General features: G+C 42.9%; 1 protein-coding gene across 1 annotated transcript in view; it reads right to left on the reverse strand.

Annotated features, from left to right (window-relative positions):
- The window catches only part of LOC110517612, a gene marked incomplete at its 3' end in the record, with an annotated part of 114,625 nt that extends 105,987 nt beyond the window's left edge, over positions 1-8,638 (reverse strand). The window contains 14 exon segments of the mRNA XM_036948267.1: positions 1,257-1,369; positions 1,721-1,821; positions 4,774-4,973; positions 5,089-5,139; positions 5,255-5,305; positions 5,338-5,388; positions 5,504-5,554; positions 5,670-5,720; positions 5,836-5,886; positions 6,002-6,052; positions 6,168-6,218; positions 6,334-6,384; positions 6,500-6,550; positions 8,627-8,638. Coding sequence (XP_036804162.1) covers positions 1,257-1,369; positions 1,721-1,821; positions 4,774-4,973; positions 5,089-5,139; positions 5,255-5,305; positions 5,338-5,388; positions 5,504-5,554; positions 5,670-5,720; positions 5,836-5,886; positions 6,002-6,052; positions 6,168-6,218; positions 6,334-6,384; positions 6,500-6,550; positions 8,627-8,638 — 936 coding nt within the window.
- Positions 8,639-20,093: the final 11,455 nt, after the last annotated feature.

Consider the following 20,093-nt stretch of genomic DNA (forward strand, 5'->3'; position numbering starts at 1 on the left):
ATGTTTCAGTGAGCAACAGAAAGAGACCACCAGTACGTTTCAGTGAGAGACAGAGAGAGACCAGCAGTATGTTACAGAGATTGACCAGCAGTATGTTTCAGTGAGCAACAGAGAGAGACCACCAGTACGTTTCAGTGAGAGACAGAGAAAGACCAGCAGTATGTTACAGAGAGAGACCAGCAGTATGTTTCAGTGAGCAACAGAGAGAGACCAGCAGTATGTTTCAGTGAGAGAGAGTGAGAGAGAGAGAGAGAGAGAGACAGAGAGAGACAGAGAGATACCACCAGTATGCTTCAGTGAGAGAGACAGAGAGAGAGAGACAGAGAGTGTGTGAGAGAGAGAGAGAGAGAGAGAGAGAGAGACAGAGAGATACCACCAGTATGTTTCACTGAGAGAGAGAGAGACAGAGAGAGAGAGAGAGAGAGACAGAGAGAGAGAGAGAGAGAGAGAGAGAGAGAGAGACAGACAGAGTGTGTGAGAGAGAGAGAGAGAGAGGCCACCGTAGGCAGACATGGCTCTCAAGAGAAGACAGGCTATGTGCACACTGCCCACAAAATGAGGTGGAAACTGAGCTGCACTTCCTAACCTCCTGCCCAATGTATGACCATATTAGAGACACATATTTCCCTCAGATTACACAGATCCACAAAGATTATTTTTTTTTAAATGTAAAACAAACCCAATTTTGAAAAACTCCCATATCTACTGGGTGAAATACCACAGTGTGCCATCACAGCAGCAAGATTTGTGACCTGTTGCCACAAGAAAAGGGCAACCAGTGAAGAACAAACCATTGTAAATACAACCCATATTTATTCTTATTTATTTTATCTTGTGTCCTTTAACCATTTGTACATCGTTACCACACTCTATATATACATCATATGACATTTGTAATGTCTTTATTGTTTTGAAACTTCTGTATGTGTAATGTTTACTGTTAATTTGTATTGTTTATTTCACTTTATATATTATCTACCTCACTTGCTTTGGCAATGTTAACACATGTTTCCCATGCCAATAAAGCCCTTGAATTGAAGAGAGAGAGGGAGAGAGAGGGAGAGAGAGAGAGAGAGAGAGAGAGAGAGAGAGAGAGAGAGAGAGAGAGATCACAACTTTGTAAGACGTAGGTCCCTTAGTATGATGATGAGAGGGAGGAGAGATAGAAGGAGGGAAGGGAGATAGAGGAGAATAAATAAAGCTAGAGAGCAAGAGATCGTGAGCCGAGACAACGGTTCCTCAGTAGTGTAACTCACCCCACTAAAGACCATGTTGAGGGCTGTGAAGTCCCTCATACGAGCGACGGCTTTAAACGAGCCAAAGTTCCTGATCAGCCAGTCCTCACTGTTCTCCCCTGGCCTCACACAGCCTGCACACAGAGAAGAGCTATGAGCTGTTGGGGGGGGGGGGGGGGGGGGGCACTGTTACGTCGTGTCAAAAGGGGTTCTGGGTTGGTGGTTTCTGGGTTGGTGGTTTCTGGGTTGGTGGTTTCCTTTCCAGCCCTTCTCTTGGTCTAGGACACCTGGTTCTCCTAATCAGCTGGACCAGGTGTGTTTGTGTTGGTCTGGAGCAAAAGCCTGCACACCCAGTAGTTCTCCAGGAGTAATGCTGTCCACCCCTGGGTTATGTTTGAGAGGAAGGGCTACCTAAAGAACTGTTATGAACATGTTATGAGCTGTCACTAGTAGTTATGTCATGTTACAAAGGTGTCAAGTTGTACCTGCTCTCTCCCCGGAGAGGAAGGGGTACATGAAGAACATATAGATCCACCTCTGTCTGATCGGATCCATCTCTGAGAAATGATCACTCAACTCCTCCACCCTGGAGACAGAGAGAGAATAGGGGATGGTGAAGAATGGCGGGAGAGAGAGAGAGGAAGGAGAGAACAAGGAGGATGGATAGAGGGAGAGGGAGAGAGAGAGAGAGAGAGAGAGAGGAAGGAGAGAACAAGGAGGATGGATAGAGGGAGAGGTTGGGAGAGTCAGAGAGAGAGAGAGAGAGGGGGGGGAGAAAGAGAGGGGGAGTGAGAGAGAGAGAGGAAGGAAGGAAGGAAGGAAGGAAGGAAGGAAGGAAGGAAGGAAGGAAGGAAGGAAGGAAGGAAGGAAGGAAGGAAGGAAGTGAGAGGGAGAGAAGATGTTGAGATGACATGCAGTCAGCAGCAGGTGTCTGAGTAGACTGAGAGGGGATTCCCTCTGTGTGTGTCCAGTCCTTTATAACTAGTCTATGGTAATTTTGAATAATTTTGTAAGGATTAGAATTATACAGTTGTAGGTTAGGAAGACATGTCCTGACATCAGATAAAGGAAGAGCAAGGCTGAGTTGTCTACTACAACATGCAGGGATTCCTCACTACTGTAATACTAGGTAATATTAGGTAATACTGTAATACTAGGTAATACATGTTATAACATGGTCTGGTAGGTGATAATATAACATGGTCTGGTAGGTGATATTATAACATGGTCTGGTAGGTGATATTATAACATGGTCTGGTAGGTGATGTTATAACATGGTCTGGTAGGTGATGTTATGACATGGTCTGGTAGGTGGTGTTATAACATGGTCTGGTAGGTGATGTTATAACATGGTCTGGTAGGTGATATAATAACATGGTCTGGTAGGTGATGTTATAACATGGTCTGGTAGGTGATATTATAACATGGTCTGGTAGGTGATAATATAACATGGTCTGGTAGGTGATGTTATAACATGGTGATATTATAACATGGTCTGGTAGGTGATATTATAACATGGTCTGGTAGGTGATATTATAACATGGTCTGGTAGGTGATATTATAACATGGTCTGGTAGGTGATGTTATAACATGGTCTGGTAGGTGATATTATAACATGGTCTGGTAGGTGATATTATAACATGGTCTGGTAGGTGATATTATAACATGGTCTGGTAGGTGATATTATAACATGGTGATATTATAACATGGTCTGGTAGGTGATATTATAACATGGTCTGGTAGGTGATGTTATAACATGGTGATATTATAACATGGTCTGGTAGGTGATATTATAACATAGTCTGGTAGGTGATATTATAACATGGTCTGGTAGGTGATAATATAACATGGTCTGGTAGGTGATGTTATAACATGGTGATATTATAACATGGTCTGGTAGGTGATATTATAACATAGTCTGGTAGGTGATATTATAACATGGTCTGGTAGGTGATATTATAACATGGACTGGTAGGTGATATTATAACATGGTCTGGTAGGTGATATTATAACATGGTCTGGTAGGTGATATTATAACATGGTCTGGTAGGTGATGTTATAACATGGTGATATTATAACATGGTCTGGTAGGTGATATTATAACATGGTCTGGTAGGTGATATTATAACATGGTCTGGTAGGTGATATTATAACATGGTCTGGTAGGTGATATTATAACATGGTCTGGTAGGTGATATTATAACATGGTCTGGTAGGTGATATTATAACATGGTGATATTATAACATGGTCTGGTAGGTGATATTATAACATGGTCTGGTAGGTGATATTATAACATGGTCTGGTAGGTGATATTATAACATGGTCTGGTAGGTGATATTATAACATGGTGATATTATAACATGGCCTGGTAGGTGATATTATAACATGGTCTGGTAGGTGATATTATAACATGGTCTGGTAGGTGATGTTATAACATGGTCTGGTAGGTGATATTATAACATGGTCTGGTAGGTGATATTATAACATGGTCTGGTAGGTGATATTATAACATGGTCTGGTAGGTGATATTATAACATGGTCTGGTAGGTGATGTTATAACATGGTCTGGTAGGTGATATTATAACATGGTCTGGTAGGTGATATTATAACATGGTCTGGTAGGTGATATTATAACATAGTCTGGTAGGTGATATTATAACATGGTCTGGTAGGTGATATTATAACATGGTCTGGTAGGTGATATTATAACATGGTCTGGTAGGTGATATTGTAACATGGTCTGGTAGGTGATATTATAACATGGTCTGGTAGGTGATATTATAACATGGTCTGGTAGGTGATATTATAACATGGTCTGGTAGGTGATATTATAACATGGTCTGGTAGGTGATATTATAACATGGTCTGGTAGGTGATATTATAACATGGTCTGGTAGGTGATATTATAACATGGTCTGGTAGGTGATATTATAACATGGTCTGGTAGGTGATATTATAACATGGTCTGGTAGGTGATATTATAACATAGTCTGGTAGGTGATATTATAACATGGTCTGGTAGGTGATATTGTAACATGGTCTGGTAGGTGATATTATAACATGGTCTGGTAGGTGATAATATAACATGGTCTGGTAGGTGATATTATAACATGGTGATATTATAACATGGTCTGGTAGGTGATATTATAACATGGTCTGGTAGGTGATATTATAACATGGTCTGGTAGGTGGTGTTATAACATGGTCTGGTAGGTGATGTTATAACATGGTCTGGTAGGTGATATTATAACATGGTCTGGTAGGTGATATTATAACATGGTCTGGTAGGTGATATTATAACATGGTCTGGTAGGTGATAATATAACATGGTCTGGTAGGTGATATTATAACATGGTGATATTATAACATGGTCTGGTAGGTGATATTATAACATGGTCTGGTAGGTGATATTATAACATGGTCTGGTAGGTGGTGTTATAACATGGTCTGGTAGGTGATGTTATAACATGGTCTGGTAGGTGATATTATAACATGGTCTGGTAGGTGATATCATATTATATATAGTAATGGTAATACATGGTCTGGTAGGTGTTGCAGCTGAAGTTCTTGTTGCTGAGGCAGGTTAGGAACCCTCTGGAGATGCTGGAGAGGAGTGGTTTCAGTTTCACCTCCACCCACACCTTTATCAGGTCCTCATCTTGGTAGGCTTCTGCCTCTGGGTTCACACTGATACCCAGCTCTAGTCCGAACACTGGGGTCTGGGATAGGCTGGATCTCTGGAGAGGGGGAGACAGGGGTTAAGATTCACACTGATACCCAGCTCTAGTCCGAACACTGGGGTCTGGGATAGGCTGGATCTCTGGAGAGGGGGAGACAGGGGTTAAGGTTCACACTGATACCCAGCTCTAGTCTGAACACTGGGGTCTGGGATAGGCTGGATCTCTGGAGAGGGGGAGACAGGAGTTAAGGTTCACACTGATACCCAGCTCTAGTCTGAACACTGGGGTCTGGGATAGGCTGGATCTCTGGAGAGGGGGAAACAGGGGTTAAGGTTCACACTGATACCCAGCTCTAGTCCGAACACTGGGGTCTGGGATAGGCTGGATCTCTGGAGAGGGGGAGACAGGGGTTAAGGTTCACACTGATACCCAGCTCTAGTCCGAACACTGGGGTCTGGGATAGACTGGATCTCTGGAGAGGGGGAGACAGGGGTTAAGGTTCACACTGATACCCAGCTCTAGTCCGAACACTGGGGTCTGGGATAGACTGGATCTCTGGAGAGGGGGAGACAGGGGTTAAGGTTCACACTGATACCCAGCTCTAGTCTGAACACTGGGGTCTGGGATAGGCTGGATCTCTGGAGAGGGGGAGACAGGGGTTAAGGTTCACACTGATACCCAGCTCTAGTCCGAACACTGGGGTCTGGGATAGACTGGATCTCTGGAGAGGGGGAGACAGGGGTTAAGGTTCACACTGATACCCAGCTCTAGTCCGAACACTGGGGTCTGGGATAGACTGGATCTCTGGAGAGGGGGAGACAGGGGTTAAGGTTCACACTGATAACCAGTTCTAGTCCGAACACTGGGGTCTGGGATAGACTGGATCTCTGGAGAGGGGGAGACAGGGGTTAAGGTTCACACTGATACCCAGCTCTAGTCTGAACACTGGGGTCTGGGATAGGCTGGATCTCTGGAGAGGGGGAGACAGGGGTTAAGGTTCACACTGATACCCAGCTCTAGTCCGAACACTGGGGTCTGGGATAGGCTGGATCTCTGGAGAGGGGGAGACAGGGGTTAAGGTTCACACTGATACCCAGCTCTAGTCCGAACACTGGGGTCTGGGATAGACTGGATCTCTGGAGAGGGGGAGACAGGGGTTAAGGTTCACACTGATACCCAGCTCTAGTCCGAACACTGGGGTCTGGGATAGACTGGATCTCTGGAGAGGGGGAGACAGGGGTTAAGGTTCACACTGATACCCAGCTCTAGTCTGAACACTGGGGTCTGGGATAGGCTGGATCTCTGGAGAGGGGGAGACAGGGGTTAAGGTTCACACTGATACCCAGCTCTAGTCCGAACACTGGGGTCTGGGATAGGCTGGATCTCTGGAGAGGGGGAGACAGGGGTTAAGGTTCACACTGATACCCAGCTCTAGTCCGAACACTGGGGTCTGGGATAGACTGGATCTCTGGAGAGGGGGAGACAGGGGTTAAGGTTCACACTGATACCCAACTCTAGTCCGAACACTGGGGTCTGGGATAGACTGGATCTCTGGAGAGGGGGAGACAGGGGTTAAGGTTCACACTGATACCCAGCTCTAGTCCGAACACTGGGGTCTGGGATAGACTGGATCTCTGGAGAGGGGGAGACAGGGGTTAAGGTTCACACTGATACCCAGCTCTGAGACTGGTTAGGAGACTATAGCTCTGCGGGGGGAGAGAGACTGGTTAGGAGACTATAGCTCTGCGGGGGGAGAGAGACTGGTTAGGAGACTATAGCTCTGCGGGGGGAGAGAGACTGGTTAGGAGACTATAGCCCTGTAGGGGGAGAGAGACTGGTTAGGAGACTATAGCCCTGCAGGGGGAGAGAGACTGGTTAGGAGACTATAGCCCTGCAGGGGGAGAGAGACTGGTTAGGAGACTATAGCCCTGCAGGGGGAGAGAGACTGGTTAGGAGACTATAGCCCTGCAGGGGGAGAGAGACTGTTTAGGAGACTATAGCCCTGCAGGGGGAGAGAGACTGGTTAGGAGACTATAGCCCTGCAGGGGGAGAGAGACTGGTTAGGAGACTATAGCTCTGCAGGGGGAGAGAGACTGGTTAGGAGACTATAGCCCTGCAGGGGGAGAGAGACTGGTTAGGAGACTATAGCTCTGCAGGGGGAGAGAGACTGGTTAGGAGACTATAGCTCTGCGGGGGGAGAGAGACTGGTTAGGAGACTATAGCCCTGCAGGGGGAGAGAGACTGGTTAGGTGACTATAGCCCTGCAGGGGGAGAGAGACTGGTTAGGAGACTATAGCTCTGCAGGGGGAGAGAGACTGGTTAGGAGACTATAGCTCTGCGGGGGGAGAGAGACTGGTTAGGAGACTATAGCTCTGCAGGGGGAGAGAGACTGGTTAGGAGACTATAGCTCTGCGGGGGGATCATGTTTAGTTGGTGGGCTCCAGGGGGGGGGGGGGGGGGGTGATGAGAGTGGGGGGGTGAAGAGAGTGGGGGGGTGATGAGAGAGTGGGGGGGGTGATGAGAGTGGATTGGGGTGGGTGATGAGAGTGGGGGGGTGATGAGGATGGGGGGTGATGAGAGTGGGGGGGTGATGAGAGAGTGGGGGGTGGGGGGTGATGAGAGAGGGGGGGTGAAGAGAGTGGGGGGGTGATGAGAGAGTGGGGGGGGGGGGTGATGAGAGTGGGGGGGTGAAGAGAGTGGGGGGGTGATGAGAGAGTGGGGGGGTTGATGAGAGTGGATTGGGGTGGGTGATGAGAGTGGGGGGGTGATGAGAGTGGGGGGGTGAAGAGAGTGGGGGGTGATGAGAGTGGGGGGGTGATGAGAGTGGGGGGGTGAAGAGAGTGGGGGGTGATGAGAGTGGGGGGGTGATGAGAGTGGGGGGGTGATGAGAGTGGGGGGGGGGGGGTGATGAGAGTGGAGTGGGGGGGTGATGAGAGTGGGGGTGATGAGAGTGGAGTGGGGTGGGTGATGAGAGTGGGGGGGTGATGAGAGTGGGGTGGGTGATGAGAGTGGGGTCAGCCTCTGGGGGGTGGGGGGTGATGAGAGTGGGGTGGGTGATGAGAGTGGGGGGGTGATGATAGTGGGGTCAGCCTCTGGGTGGTGGGGGGTGATGAGAGTGGGGGGGTGATGAGAGTGGGGTCAGCCTCTGGGGGGTGGGGGGTGATGAGAGTGGGGGGTGATGAGAGTGGGGTGGGTGATGAGAGTTTGGTACAGTCAGATTTGGGAGAAGTGCAGGCTCTCCTTTTAAGTGCAATAAAACATGATATTGCCAGAGAGGGTTGACTCAGCATAATATTCTACTGTAATAAAACATGATATTGCCAGAGAGGGTTGACTCAGCATAATATTCTACTGTAATAAAACATGATATTGCCAGAGAGGGTTGACTCAGCATAATATTCTACTGTAATAAAACATGATATTGCCAGAGAGGGTTGACTCAGCATAATATTCTACTGTAATAAAACATGATATTGCCAGAGAGGGTTGACTCAGCATAATATTCTACTGTAATAAAACATGATATTGCCAGAGAGGGTTGACTCAGCATAATATTCTACTGTAATAAAACATGATATTGCCAGAGAGGGTTGACTAAGCATAATATTCTACTTTACAGGTTAAGTGAAGACCCGTCCTGGTAGCAGGGACTTGAGCATCTTGTGATCTTCACCACCGTGGTGTGTTTCATAACATACGTTTCTTCACACCCTCAACGACATCCTGCCAACTGAACCAACGCTTGGTTCACTATCAACGTCATGATGGCTAACAGGTTAGCCATCACGTTTACTCAGATGCTGATCCTATAGCAGTTGTTCATTATGGGAAGGACAAGCCGTGGAGTCCATAACAGGCTTCACATCGCTCAGCACTTCTACCCATCTGTCACTTGCATTATTGTCAGTCACTGAGAAGTGGCATTCCGCTGACGGAATGTTCAGATCAGTTCTGAAGTTCTGGAGCCGCGTCAACATTCCAATCGAATAAGGTGCGTTTCAATTGGTATGCTGACTGACTGCAGGAATGTCCACCAGAACTGTTGCTAGAGAATTACATGTTAACTTCTCTACCATAACCCACATTCCCAACGTTGTTTTAGAGAAAACTCATTCTGATTGGCTGGGCCTGGCTTCCTAGTGGGTGGGCCTATGCCCTCCCAGGCCCAACCATAGCTACACCTCTGCCCAGTCATGTGAAATCCATAGATTAGGACCTAATGCATTTATTTCAATTGACTTATTTCCTTATGTGAACTGTAACGCTGTAAAATCAATGTTGCGTTTATATTTTTGCTCGGTACATTTGAAAGGTTTCAGATAGTATTTGAATGCAGGTCTGGGGATGTATCAAGCTACCATGAAGGAGTAGACATCCAGGGCAGCGTTGAGGGTGTCCTTCAGGTTCTGCAGGTGGTCTCTCCCTGTGTCTGTAGCTGGCAGACCCACACACTGGAGGAAGTTAGAGGTAGGATCACCAGCCTGGGGATGGACAATAACATAATGACTTCCTGTTATTACATTCTACTATATCTGCATCAGTTAGATTGTTGGTAGTTTCCTGTTACATCCTACTATATCTGTATCAGTTAGATTGTTGGTAGTGTCCTGTTACATCCTACTATATCTGTATCAGTTAGATTGTTGATAGTGTCCTGTTACATCCTACTATATCTGCATCAGTTAGATTGTTGGTAGTGTCCTGTTACATCCTACTATATCTGCATCAGTTAGATTGTTGGTAGCGTCCTGTTACATCCTACTATATCTACATCAGTTAGATTGTTGGTAGCGTCCTGTTACATCCTACTATATCTACATCAGTTAGATTGTTGGTAGTGTCACGTGATGCAGCTAAAGCCATATCATTGTGTTATTCTAGGTCCTCATCAGTCTGTCATCAGGTGTTAGATCGTACCTCTGTCTGCGTTCCAAATGGCCCCCTGATCCCTCTACAGTGAACACCTTTGACCAGGACCCATGCAGGAAATAGGGTTCTGTTTGTGACGCGGGCTAAGTCATGTCACATAGGCTAAGTCATGTCACATAGGCTAAGTCATGTCACATAGGCAAAGTCATGTCACATAAGCTAAGTCATGTCACATAAGCTAAGTCATGACACATAGGCTAAGTCATGACACATAGGCTAAGTCATGTCACATAGGCTAAGTCATGTGACGCGGGCTAAGTCATGTGACGCAAGCTAAGTCATGTGACGCGGGCTGAGTCATGTCTACTGTTTTTCTAGATCAGTGTTTCCCAACTCCTCCTGTTCCCCCAACAGAACACATTCTAAACCAGTGTTTCCCAACTCCTCCTGTTCCCCCAACAGAACACATTCTAAACCAGTGTTTCCCAACTCCTCCTGTTCCCCCAACAGAACACATTCTAACCCAGTGTTTCCCAACTCCTCCTGTTCCTCCAACAGAACACATTCTAACCCAGTGTTTCCCAACTCCTCCTGTTCCTCCAACAGAACACATTCTAAACCAGTGTTTCCCAACTCCTCCTGTTCCCCCAACAGAACACATTCTAAACCAGTGTTTCCCAACTCCTCCTGTTCCCCCAACAGAACACATTCTAAACCAGTGTTTCCCAACTCCTCCTGTTCCCCCAACAGAACACATTCTAAACCAGTGTTTCCCAACTCCTCCTGTTCCCCCAACAGAACACATTCTAAACCAGTGTTTCCCAACTCCTCCTGTTCCCCCAACAGAACACATTCTAAACCAGTGTTTCCCAACTCCTCCTGTTCCCCCAACAGAACACATTCTAAACCAGTGTTTCCCAACTCCTCCTGTTCCCCCAACAGAACACATTCTAACCCAGTGTTTCCCAACTCCTCCTGTTCCCCCAACAGAACACATTCTAAACCAGTGTTTCCCAACTCCCCCAACAGAACACATTCTAAACCAGTGTTTCCCAACTCCTCCTGTTCCCCCAACAGAACACATTCTAAACCAGTGTTTCCCAACTCCTCCTGTTCCCCCAACAGAACACATTCTAAACCAGTGTTTCCCAACTCCTCCTGTTCCCCCAACAGAACACATTCTAAACCAGTGTTTCCCAACTCCTCCTGTTTCCTCAACAGAACACATTCTAAACCAGTGTTTCCCAGTTCCTCCAACAGAACACATTCTAAACCAGTGTTTCCCAACTCCTCCTGTTCCCCCAACAGAACACATTCTAAACCAGTGTTTCCCAACTCCTCCTGTTCCCCCAACAGAACACATTCTAAACCAGTGTTTCCCAACTCCTCCTGTTTCCTCAACAGAACACATTCTAAACCAGTGTTTCCCAGTTCCTCCAACAGAACACATTCTAAACCAGTGTTTCCCAACTCCTCCTGTTTCCTCAACAGAACACATTCTAAACCAGTGTTTCCCAGTTCCCCCAACAGAACACATTCTAAACCAGTGTTTCCCAACTCCTCCTGTTCCCCCAACAGAACACATTCTAAACCAGTGTTTCCCAACTCCTCCTGTTTCCCCAACAGAACACATTCTAAACCAGTGTCCCTGAGGGCCGCAGGGTGTCAGCGCAGGCTTTTGTTCCAGCCCGGCACTAACACACCTGATTCATCTGATGGTGGATTACTATTGGTTGAACTTTATAAACATGTTATGTATCCCATATGGCATCCCTATTTAGTGCACCACTTTTGACCAGTAGTGCACTAAATAGGGAATAGGGCCCTGTTTGGGACATGTTGTTTCCTCAGAGACTAACACGAGAGAGGTGTGTGACCCTCTGTCCACAAACTGGGTCTCAATGGAGAAATGACACGTGTCGATGTACAGCTACTGAGACTTACACAAATATCAAACATGTCAAACCTGTTTAGATTCTACTGAATCACTCTGATCTTTCACCTTGTTAGACATGTTTTTATGAGAGAGAGACAGAGGGATGGAGGGAGGGAGAGAGAGGAAGGGAGAGATAGAGAGGTGGGGGATTGACAGAGAGAGGGGTGGAGGGAAGGAAAGAGAGAGGGAGGGAGGGAGATGGAGGGATGGAGAGAGGGAAAGAGAGAGAGAGGAAGGGAGAGATAGAGAGGTGTGAGATTGACAGAGAGAGAGAGAGAGAGAGGGGTAGAGAGATGGAGAGAGAGAGAGAGAGAGAGAGGGAGAGAGGGGGATGTGAAGGGAGAGAGAGACAGACAGATGCAGAAGGGAAAGAGAGAGAGAGTGAGGTGGGGGGTAGAGAGAGAGAGTGGGGGGGGGAGGGTGAGGGAGAGGTTGAATGCTAGCACTCACCTGAGTACACAGTTCTTGCGTAAGGCAGGTCTCATTTCTTTAAGTTTCCATCAGCAGGGCAGGGTGAAGCATTAAAAGACAAAAAGAAAACGTCAGAAAAATTCTTTACATATTTCAGCTGCCAAACTTACAGAAGAAGAATCATGAGGACACAGAGAACCTTCTAGAGTTCTAAAGTTACACCAAAGAATCCTCAAAGAATCTAGAGCTGATGTGATTGTTAAGTGTTGTTATTAGGCCTCATTCTGGACTGGAATGTGGCTCAGATGACAATGACTTACCGTTGTGCATCGGATGCTCCTGTGGGAACACAATGACATCATTTATTGTGTTTAATAATTGAACGTGTTTATGTAATTTCTTTAATCTGAGAAGAAAGTGATTGATTGTGGGCAATGAATTAAAACTTGAATTCTTCCAATTCATTTGGCAGTACTGTTAACTGTTATTCTGTCTCTCTCTCTCTGCTACTACCAGGGGCATACATGTACAAATGTCAATACAAATATCCAGGTTTTCTATGTAATAAAAAGCCACAGCACCCATTAAAATGTAATGTATTTACATTTGCAGCAGTTAACCTGACCCTGCCCTTGAATACAGTGGACCTGCTCTCTACTCTACTGTACTCTACTATACACTACTGTACTGTACTCTACTATACACTACTGTACTGTACTCTACTATACACTACTCTACTGTACTCTACTATACACTACTGTACTATACACTACTCTACTATACAATACTATACACTACTGTACTGTACTCTACTATACACTACTTTCTACTGTACTCTACTATACACTACTGTCTACTGTACTATACACTACTCTACTGTACTCTACTATACACTACTCTACTATACAATACTATACACTACTGTACTGTACTCTACTATACACTACTGTACTGTACTCTACTATACACTACTGTACTGTACTCTACTATACACTACTCTACTGTACTCTACTATACACTACTGTACTGTACTCTACTATACACTACTGTACTGTACTCTACTATACACTACTCTACTGTACTCTACTATACACTACTGTACTATACACTACTCTACTATACAATACTATACACTACTGTACTGTACTCTACTATACACTACTTTCTACTGTACTCTACTATACACTACTGTCTACTGTACTATACACTACTCTACTGTACTCTACTATACACTACTCTACTATACAATACTATACACTACTGTACTGTACTCTACTATACACTACTGTACTGTACTATACACTACTGTCTACTGTACTCTACTATACACTACTGTACTGTACTATACACTACTGTACTGTACTCTACTATACACTACTGTACTGTACTGTACTCTACTGTCTACTGTACTCTACTATACACTACTGTACTCTACTATACACTACTGTACTCTACTATACACTACTGTCTACTGTACTCTACTATACACTACTGTCTACTGTACTCTACTATACACTACTGTCTACTGTACTCTACTATACACTACTGTACTGTACTCTACTATACACTACTGTACTGCACTATACTATACACTACTGTACTGTATTCTACTATACACTACTGTACAATACAATACTATACACTACTGTACTCTACTATACACTACTCTACTATACAATACTATACACTACTGTACTGTACTCTACTATACACTACTGTCTACTGTACTCTACTATACACTACTGTCTACTGTACTCTACTATACACTACTGTACTCTACTATACACTACTGTACTGTACTCTACTATACACTACTGTACTGTACTATACTATACACTACTGTACTGTACTCTACTATACACTACTGTCTACTGTACTCTACTATACACTACTCTACTATACAATACTATACACTACTGTACTGTACTCTACTATACACTACTGTCTACTGTACTCTACTATACACTACTGTACTGTACTCTACTATACACTACTGTACTGTACTATACTATACACTACTGTCTACTGTACTCTACTATACACTACTGTACTATACAATACTATACACTACTGTACTGTACTCTACTATACACTACTGCCTACTGTACTCTACTATACACTACTGTACTATACAATACTATACACTACTGTACTCTACTATACACTACTGTACTGTACGCCACTATACACTACTGTACTGTACTCTACTATACACTACTGTACTGTACTCTACTATACACTACTGTCTACTGTACCCTACTATACACTACTGTCTACTGTACTGTACTCTACTATACACTACTGTCTACTGTACCCTACTATACACTACTGTCTACTGTACTCTACTATACACTACTGTACTGTACTATACTATACACTACTGTACTATACAATACTATACACTACTGTACTGTACTATACAATACTATACACTACTGTACTGTACTATACAATACTATACACTACTGTACTGTACTCTACTATACACTACTGTCTACTGTACCCTACTATACACTACTGTACTGTACTCTACTATACACTACTGTACTGTACTCTACTATACACTACTGTCTACTGTACCCTACTATACACTACTGTCTACTGTACCCTACTATACACTACTGTACTGTACTCTACTATACACTACTGTACTGTACTCTACTATACACTACTGTCTACTGTACCCTACTATACACGACTGTCTACTGTACCCTACTATACACTAATGTACTGTACTCTACTATACACTACTGTACTGTACCCTACTATACACTACTGTACTGTACTCTACTATACACTACTGTACTGTACTCTACTATACACTACTGTACTGTACTATACACTACTGTCTACTGTACTGTACTGTACTATACACTACTGTCTACTGTACTCTACTATACACTACTGTACTGTACTATACCATACACTACTGTACTGTACTATACTATACACTACTGTCTACTGTACCCTACTATACACTACTGTACTGTACTCTACTATACACTACTGTACTGTACTATACACTACTGTCTACTGTACTCTACTATACACTACTGTACTGTACTATACACTACTGCACTGTACTATACTATACACTACTGTACTGTACTGTACTATACACTACTGTACTGTACTATACACTACTGTACTGTACTCTACTATACACTACTGTACTGTACTGTACTATACACTACTGTACTGTACTATACTATACACTACTGTACTGTACTCTACTATACACTACTGTACTGTACTATACACTGCTGTCTACTGTACTATACAATACTATACACTACTGTACTCTACTATACACTACTGTACTGTACTATACACTACTGTACTGTACTATACTATACACTACTGTACTCTACTATACACTACTGTACTGTACTATACACTACTGTCTACTGTACTATACAATACTATACACTACTGTACTCTACTATACACTACTGTACTGTACTATACGCTGCTGTCTACTGTACTATACAATACTATACACTACTGTACTCTACTATACACTACTGTACTGTACTCTACTATACACTACTGTACTGTACTATACACTACTGTCTACTGTACTATACAATACTATACACTACTGTACTCTACTATACACTACTGTACTCTACTATACACTACTGTACCCTACTATACACTACTGTACTGTACTCTACTATACACTACTGTACTGTACTATACACTACTGTCTACTGTACTATACAATACTATACACTACTGTACTCTACTATACACTACTGTACTCTACTATACACTACTGTACCCTACTATACACTACTGTACTGTACTCTACTTTACACTACTGTACTGTACCCTACTATACACTACTGTCTACTGTACCCTACTATACACTACTGTACTGTACTCTACTATACACTACTGTACTGTACTCTACTATACACTACTGTACTGTACCCTACTATACACTACTGTACTGTACTCTACTATACACTACTGTACTCTACTCCACTATACACTACTGTACTGTACTATACACTACTGTCTACTGTACTGTACTGTACTATACACTACTGTCTACTGTACTCTACTATACACTACTGTACTGTACTATACCATACACTACTGTACTGTACTATACTATACACTACTGTCTACTGTACCCTACTATACACTACTGTACTGTACTCTACTATACACTACTGTACTGTACTATACACTACTGTCTACTGTACTCTACTATACACTACTGTACTGTACTATACACTACTGTACTGTACTATACTATACACTACTGTACTGTACTGTACTATACACTACTGTACTGTACTATACTATACACTACTGTACTGTACTCTACTATACACTACTGTACTGTACTATACACTGCTGTCTACTGTACTATACAATACTATACACTACTGTACTCTACTATACACTGCTGTACTGTACTATACACTACTGTACTGTACTATACTATACACTACTGTACTGTACTCTACTATACACTACTGTACTCTACTATACACTACTGTCTACTGTACTATACAATACTATACACTACTGTACTCTACTATACACTACTGTACTCTACTATAAACTACTGTACTCTACTGTACTATACAATACACTACTGTCTACTATACGATACAATACACTACTGTACTGTACTCTACTATACACTACTGTACTGTACTCTACTATACACTACTCTACTGTACTCTACTATACACTACTGTCTACTGTACTATACACTACTCTACTATACAATACTATACACTACTGTACTCTACTATACACTACTGTCTACTATACTATACAATACACTACTGTCTACTGTACGATACAATACACTACTGTACTGTACTCTACTATACACTACTGTACTGTACTCTACTATACACTACTGTATTGTACTATACACTACTGTCTACTGTACTATACAATACTATACACTACTGTACTCTACTATACACTACTGTACTGTGTTCTACTGTCTACTGTATTCTACTGTACTAGACTATATTGTACTGTACTCTACTGTCTACTGTATTCCTCTGTACTCTACTGTCTACTGTATTCTACTGTACTATTCTGCACTGTACTGTACTCTAGTGTCTACTGTATTCTACTGTACTCTACTGTACTATACTGTACTCACCCATCAGCTGTCTGACTTAATTACTCTACTGTACTCTGCTCACTACTGTATTATACTGTATTCTACTGTGTACTATTTTCTACTTTATTATACTGTATTATACTGTACTCTACTGTATTCTACTGTATTCCACTAGCTACTGTATTATACTGTACTCTGCTGTCTACTATACTCTACTGTATTAAACTGTACTCTGCTGTACTCTACTGTCTACTGTATTATAATGTACTCTACTGTCTACTACATTATACTGCATTATACTGTACTCTACTGTCTACTGCATTATAAAGTACTCTACTGTATTATACTGTACTCTGCTGTCTACTGTATCATACTGTACTCTACTGTCTACTATATTATACTGTATTAAACTGTACTCTGCTGTACTCTACTGTCTACTGCATTATAATGTACTCTACTGTATTATACTGTACTCTGCTGTCTACTGTATCATATTGTACTCTACTGTATACTATATTATACTGTATTTTACTGTACTCTGTTGTATCATACTTTACACTGCTGTCTACTGTACTCTACTGTATTTTACTGTACGTTGCTGTAGTCTACTGGCTACTGTATTATACTACACTACTGTAATCTACTGTATTTTACTGTACCCTGCTGTACTCTATTGTCTACTGTATTTTACTGTACTCTACTATATTTTACTGTACTCTGCTATATTGTACTGTACTCTGCTATATTTTACTGTACTCTGTTATATTTTACTGTACTCTGCTATATTTTACTGTACTCTGCTATATTTTACTGTACTCTGCTATACTCTAGTGTCTACTGTATTTTACTGTACTCTGCTATATTTTACTGTACTCTGCTATATTTTACTGTACTCTGCTGTCTACTGTATTCTACTGTCTGTATTATACTGTATTATACTACACTCTACTGTAATCTACTGTATTTGACTGTACTCTGCTATATTTTACTGTACTCTGCTATATTTTACTGTACTCTGCTATATTTTACTGTACTCTGCTGTCTACTTTATTCTATTATATTCTACTGTCTGTATTCTACTGTATTATACTACAATACTGTATTCTACTGTCTACTGTATTCTACTGTCTACTGTATTCTTCTGTACTGTAATGTCCTGTACTCTACTGTGTTCTATTTTACTCTACTGTTCTCTACTGTATTCCACTGTCTATTGTATTATACTGCACTCTTTTGTACTCTACTGTTCTCTACTGTATTCCACTGTCTATTGTATTATACTGCACTCTTTTGTACTCTACTGTACTTACCCCAGTAGCAGCGGAGAGCTGTGAGGTAGATCAGGAGGAAGAGGTGGCGTGATCTCATGATGATGAGACAATGACTGTCATGGGGTCAGCTGGAAACAGATATCACTGATCTAGGAACAGAAGATAACAGGTTAGTATCACTATAACAGGTTGCTATAATAGAGCCAACTGGTCTCTGGGGATATAGTTCATGGGACAGACGATAACAGGTTATTATCACTATAACAGGTTGGCTATAATAGAGCCAACTGGTCTCTGGGGACATAGTTCATGGGACAGACGATAACAGGTTATGCAGGCCTTTTTCCACACAACATAGGGAGAAGGGTGATGTTGTCCCTAGATACTGATCTTGGGTCAGTTTAACATTGTTCCCCACAAATGGTTAAGGGAAGGATTGGGGGAGGGGAAGCTGATACTGGATCTGTACCATGGGGGAAACTTCAACCCAGAGCCTGATGCAGACAAGAGTGAATGAAACAGGGAGACTGATATGGACAGAGAGATACAGAGTGGATGAAACAGGGAGACAGATATGGAGAGAGATAGAGAGTGAATGAATCAGAGACAGATATGGACAGAGAGATACAGAGTGGATGAAACAGGGAGACAGATATGGAGAGAGATAGAGAGTGAATGAATCAGAGACAGATATGGACAGAGAGATACAGAGTGGATGAAACAGGGAGACAGATATGGAGAGAGATAGAGAGTGAATTAATCAGAGAGACAGATATGGAGAGAGATATAGAGTGAATGAAACAGGGAGACAGATATGGAGAGAGAGATATAGAGTGAATGAATCAGGGAGACAGCTATGGAGAGAGAGATATAGAGTGAATGAATCAGGGAGACAGATATGGAGAAGGTGGAGGGACCGAGGTAATCACACTCCAGCTGCTAGAAGCCTTGTGTAGTTCGGACTATTATGATGAATGAAATATGCAGTGACTATATTAGAGAGCTACCGGCATGTCATTGTGACATCATCCACACTGCTTTTACATGTCATTGTGACATCATCCACACTGCTTTACATGTCATTGTGACATCATCCACACTGCTTTTACATGTCATTGTGACATCATCCACACTGCTTTTACATGTCATTGTGACATCATCCACACTGCTTTACATGTCATTGTCATCGTGTGGTCAGGAGAAGCATCAAGGTGTGTCAGGTCAACATAAATGATTGTGTTTCTAGATTCAGCAGTGCAGTAAATGATTGTGTTTCTAGCTCCAGCAGTGCAGTAAATGATTGTGTTTCTAGCTCCAGCAGTGCAGTAAATGATTGTGTTTCTAGCTCCAGCAGTGCAGTAAATTATTGTGTTCCTAGCTCCAACAGTGCAGTAAATGATTGTGTTCCTAGCTCCAGCAGTGCAGTAAATTATTGTGTTCCTAGCTCCAGCAGTGCAGTAAATGATTGTGTTTCACCAGTGCAGTAAATGATTGTGTTTCTAGTTCCAACAGTGCAGTAAATTATTGTGTTCCTAGCTCCAGCAGTGCAGTAAATTATTGTGTTTCACCAGTGCAGTAAATGACTGTGT

The sequence above is a fragment of the Oncorhynchus mykiss genome, chromosome 17 (assembly GCF_013265735.2).
Source record: "Oncorhynchus mykiss isolate Arlee chromosome 17, USDA_OmykA_1.1, whole genome shotgun sequence".
NCBI lineage: Eukaryota > Metazoa > Chordata > Actinopteri > Salmoniformes > Salmonidae > Oncorhynchus > Oncorhynchus mykiss.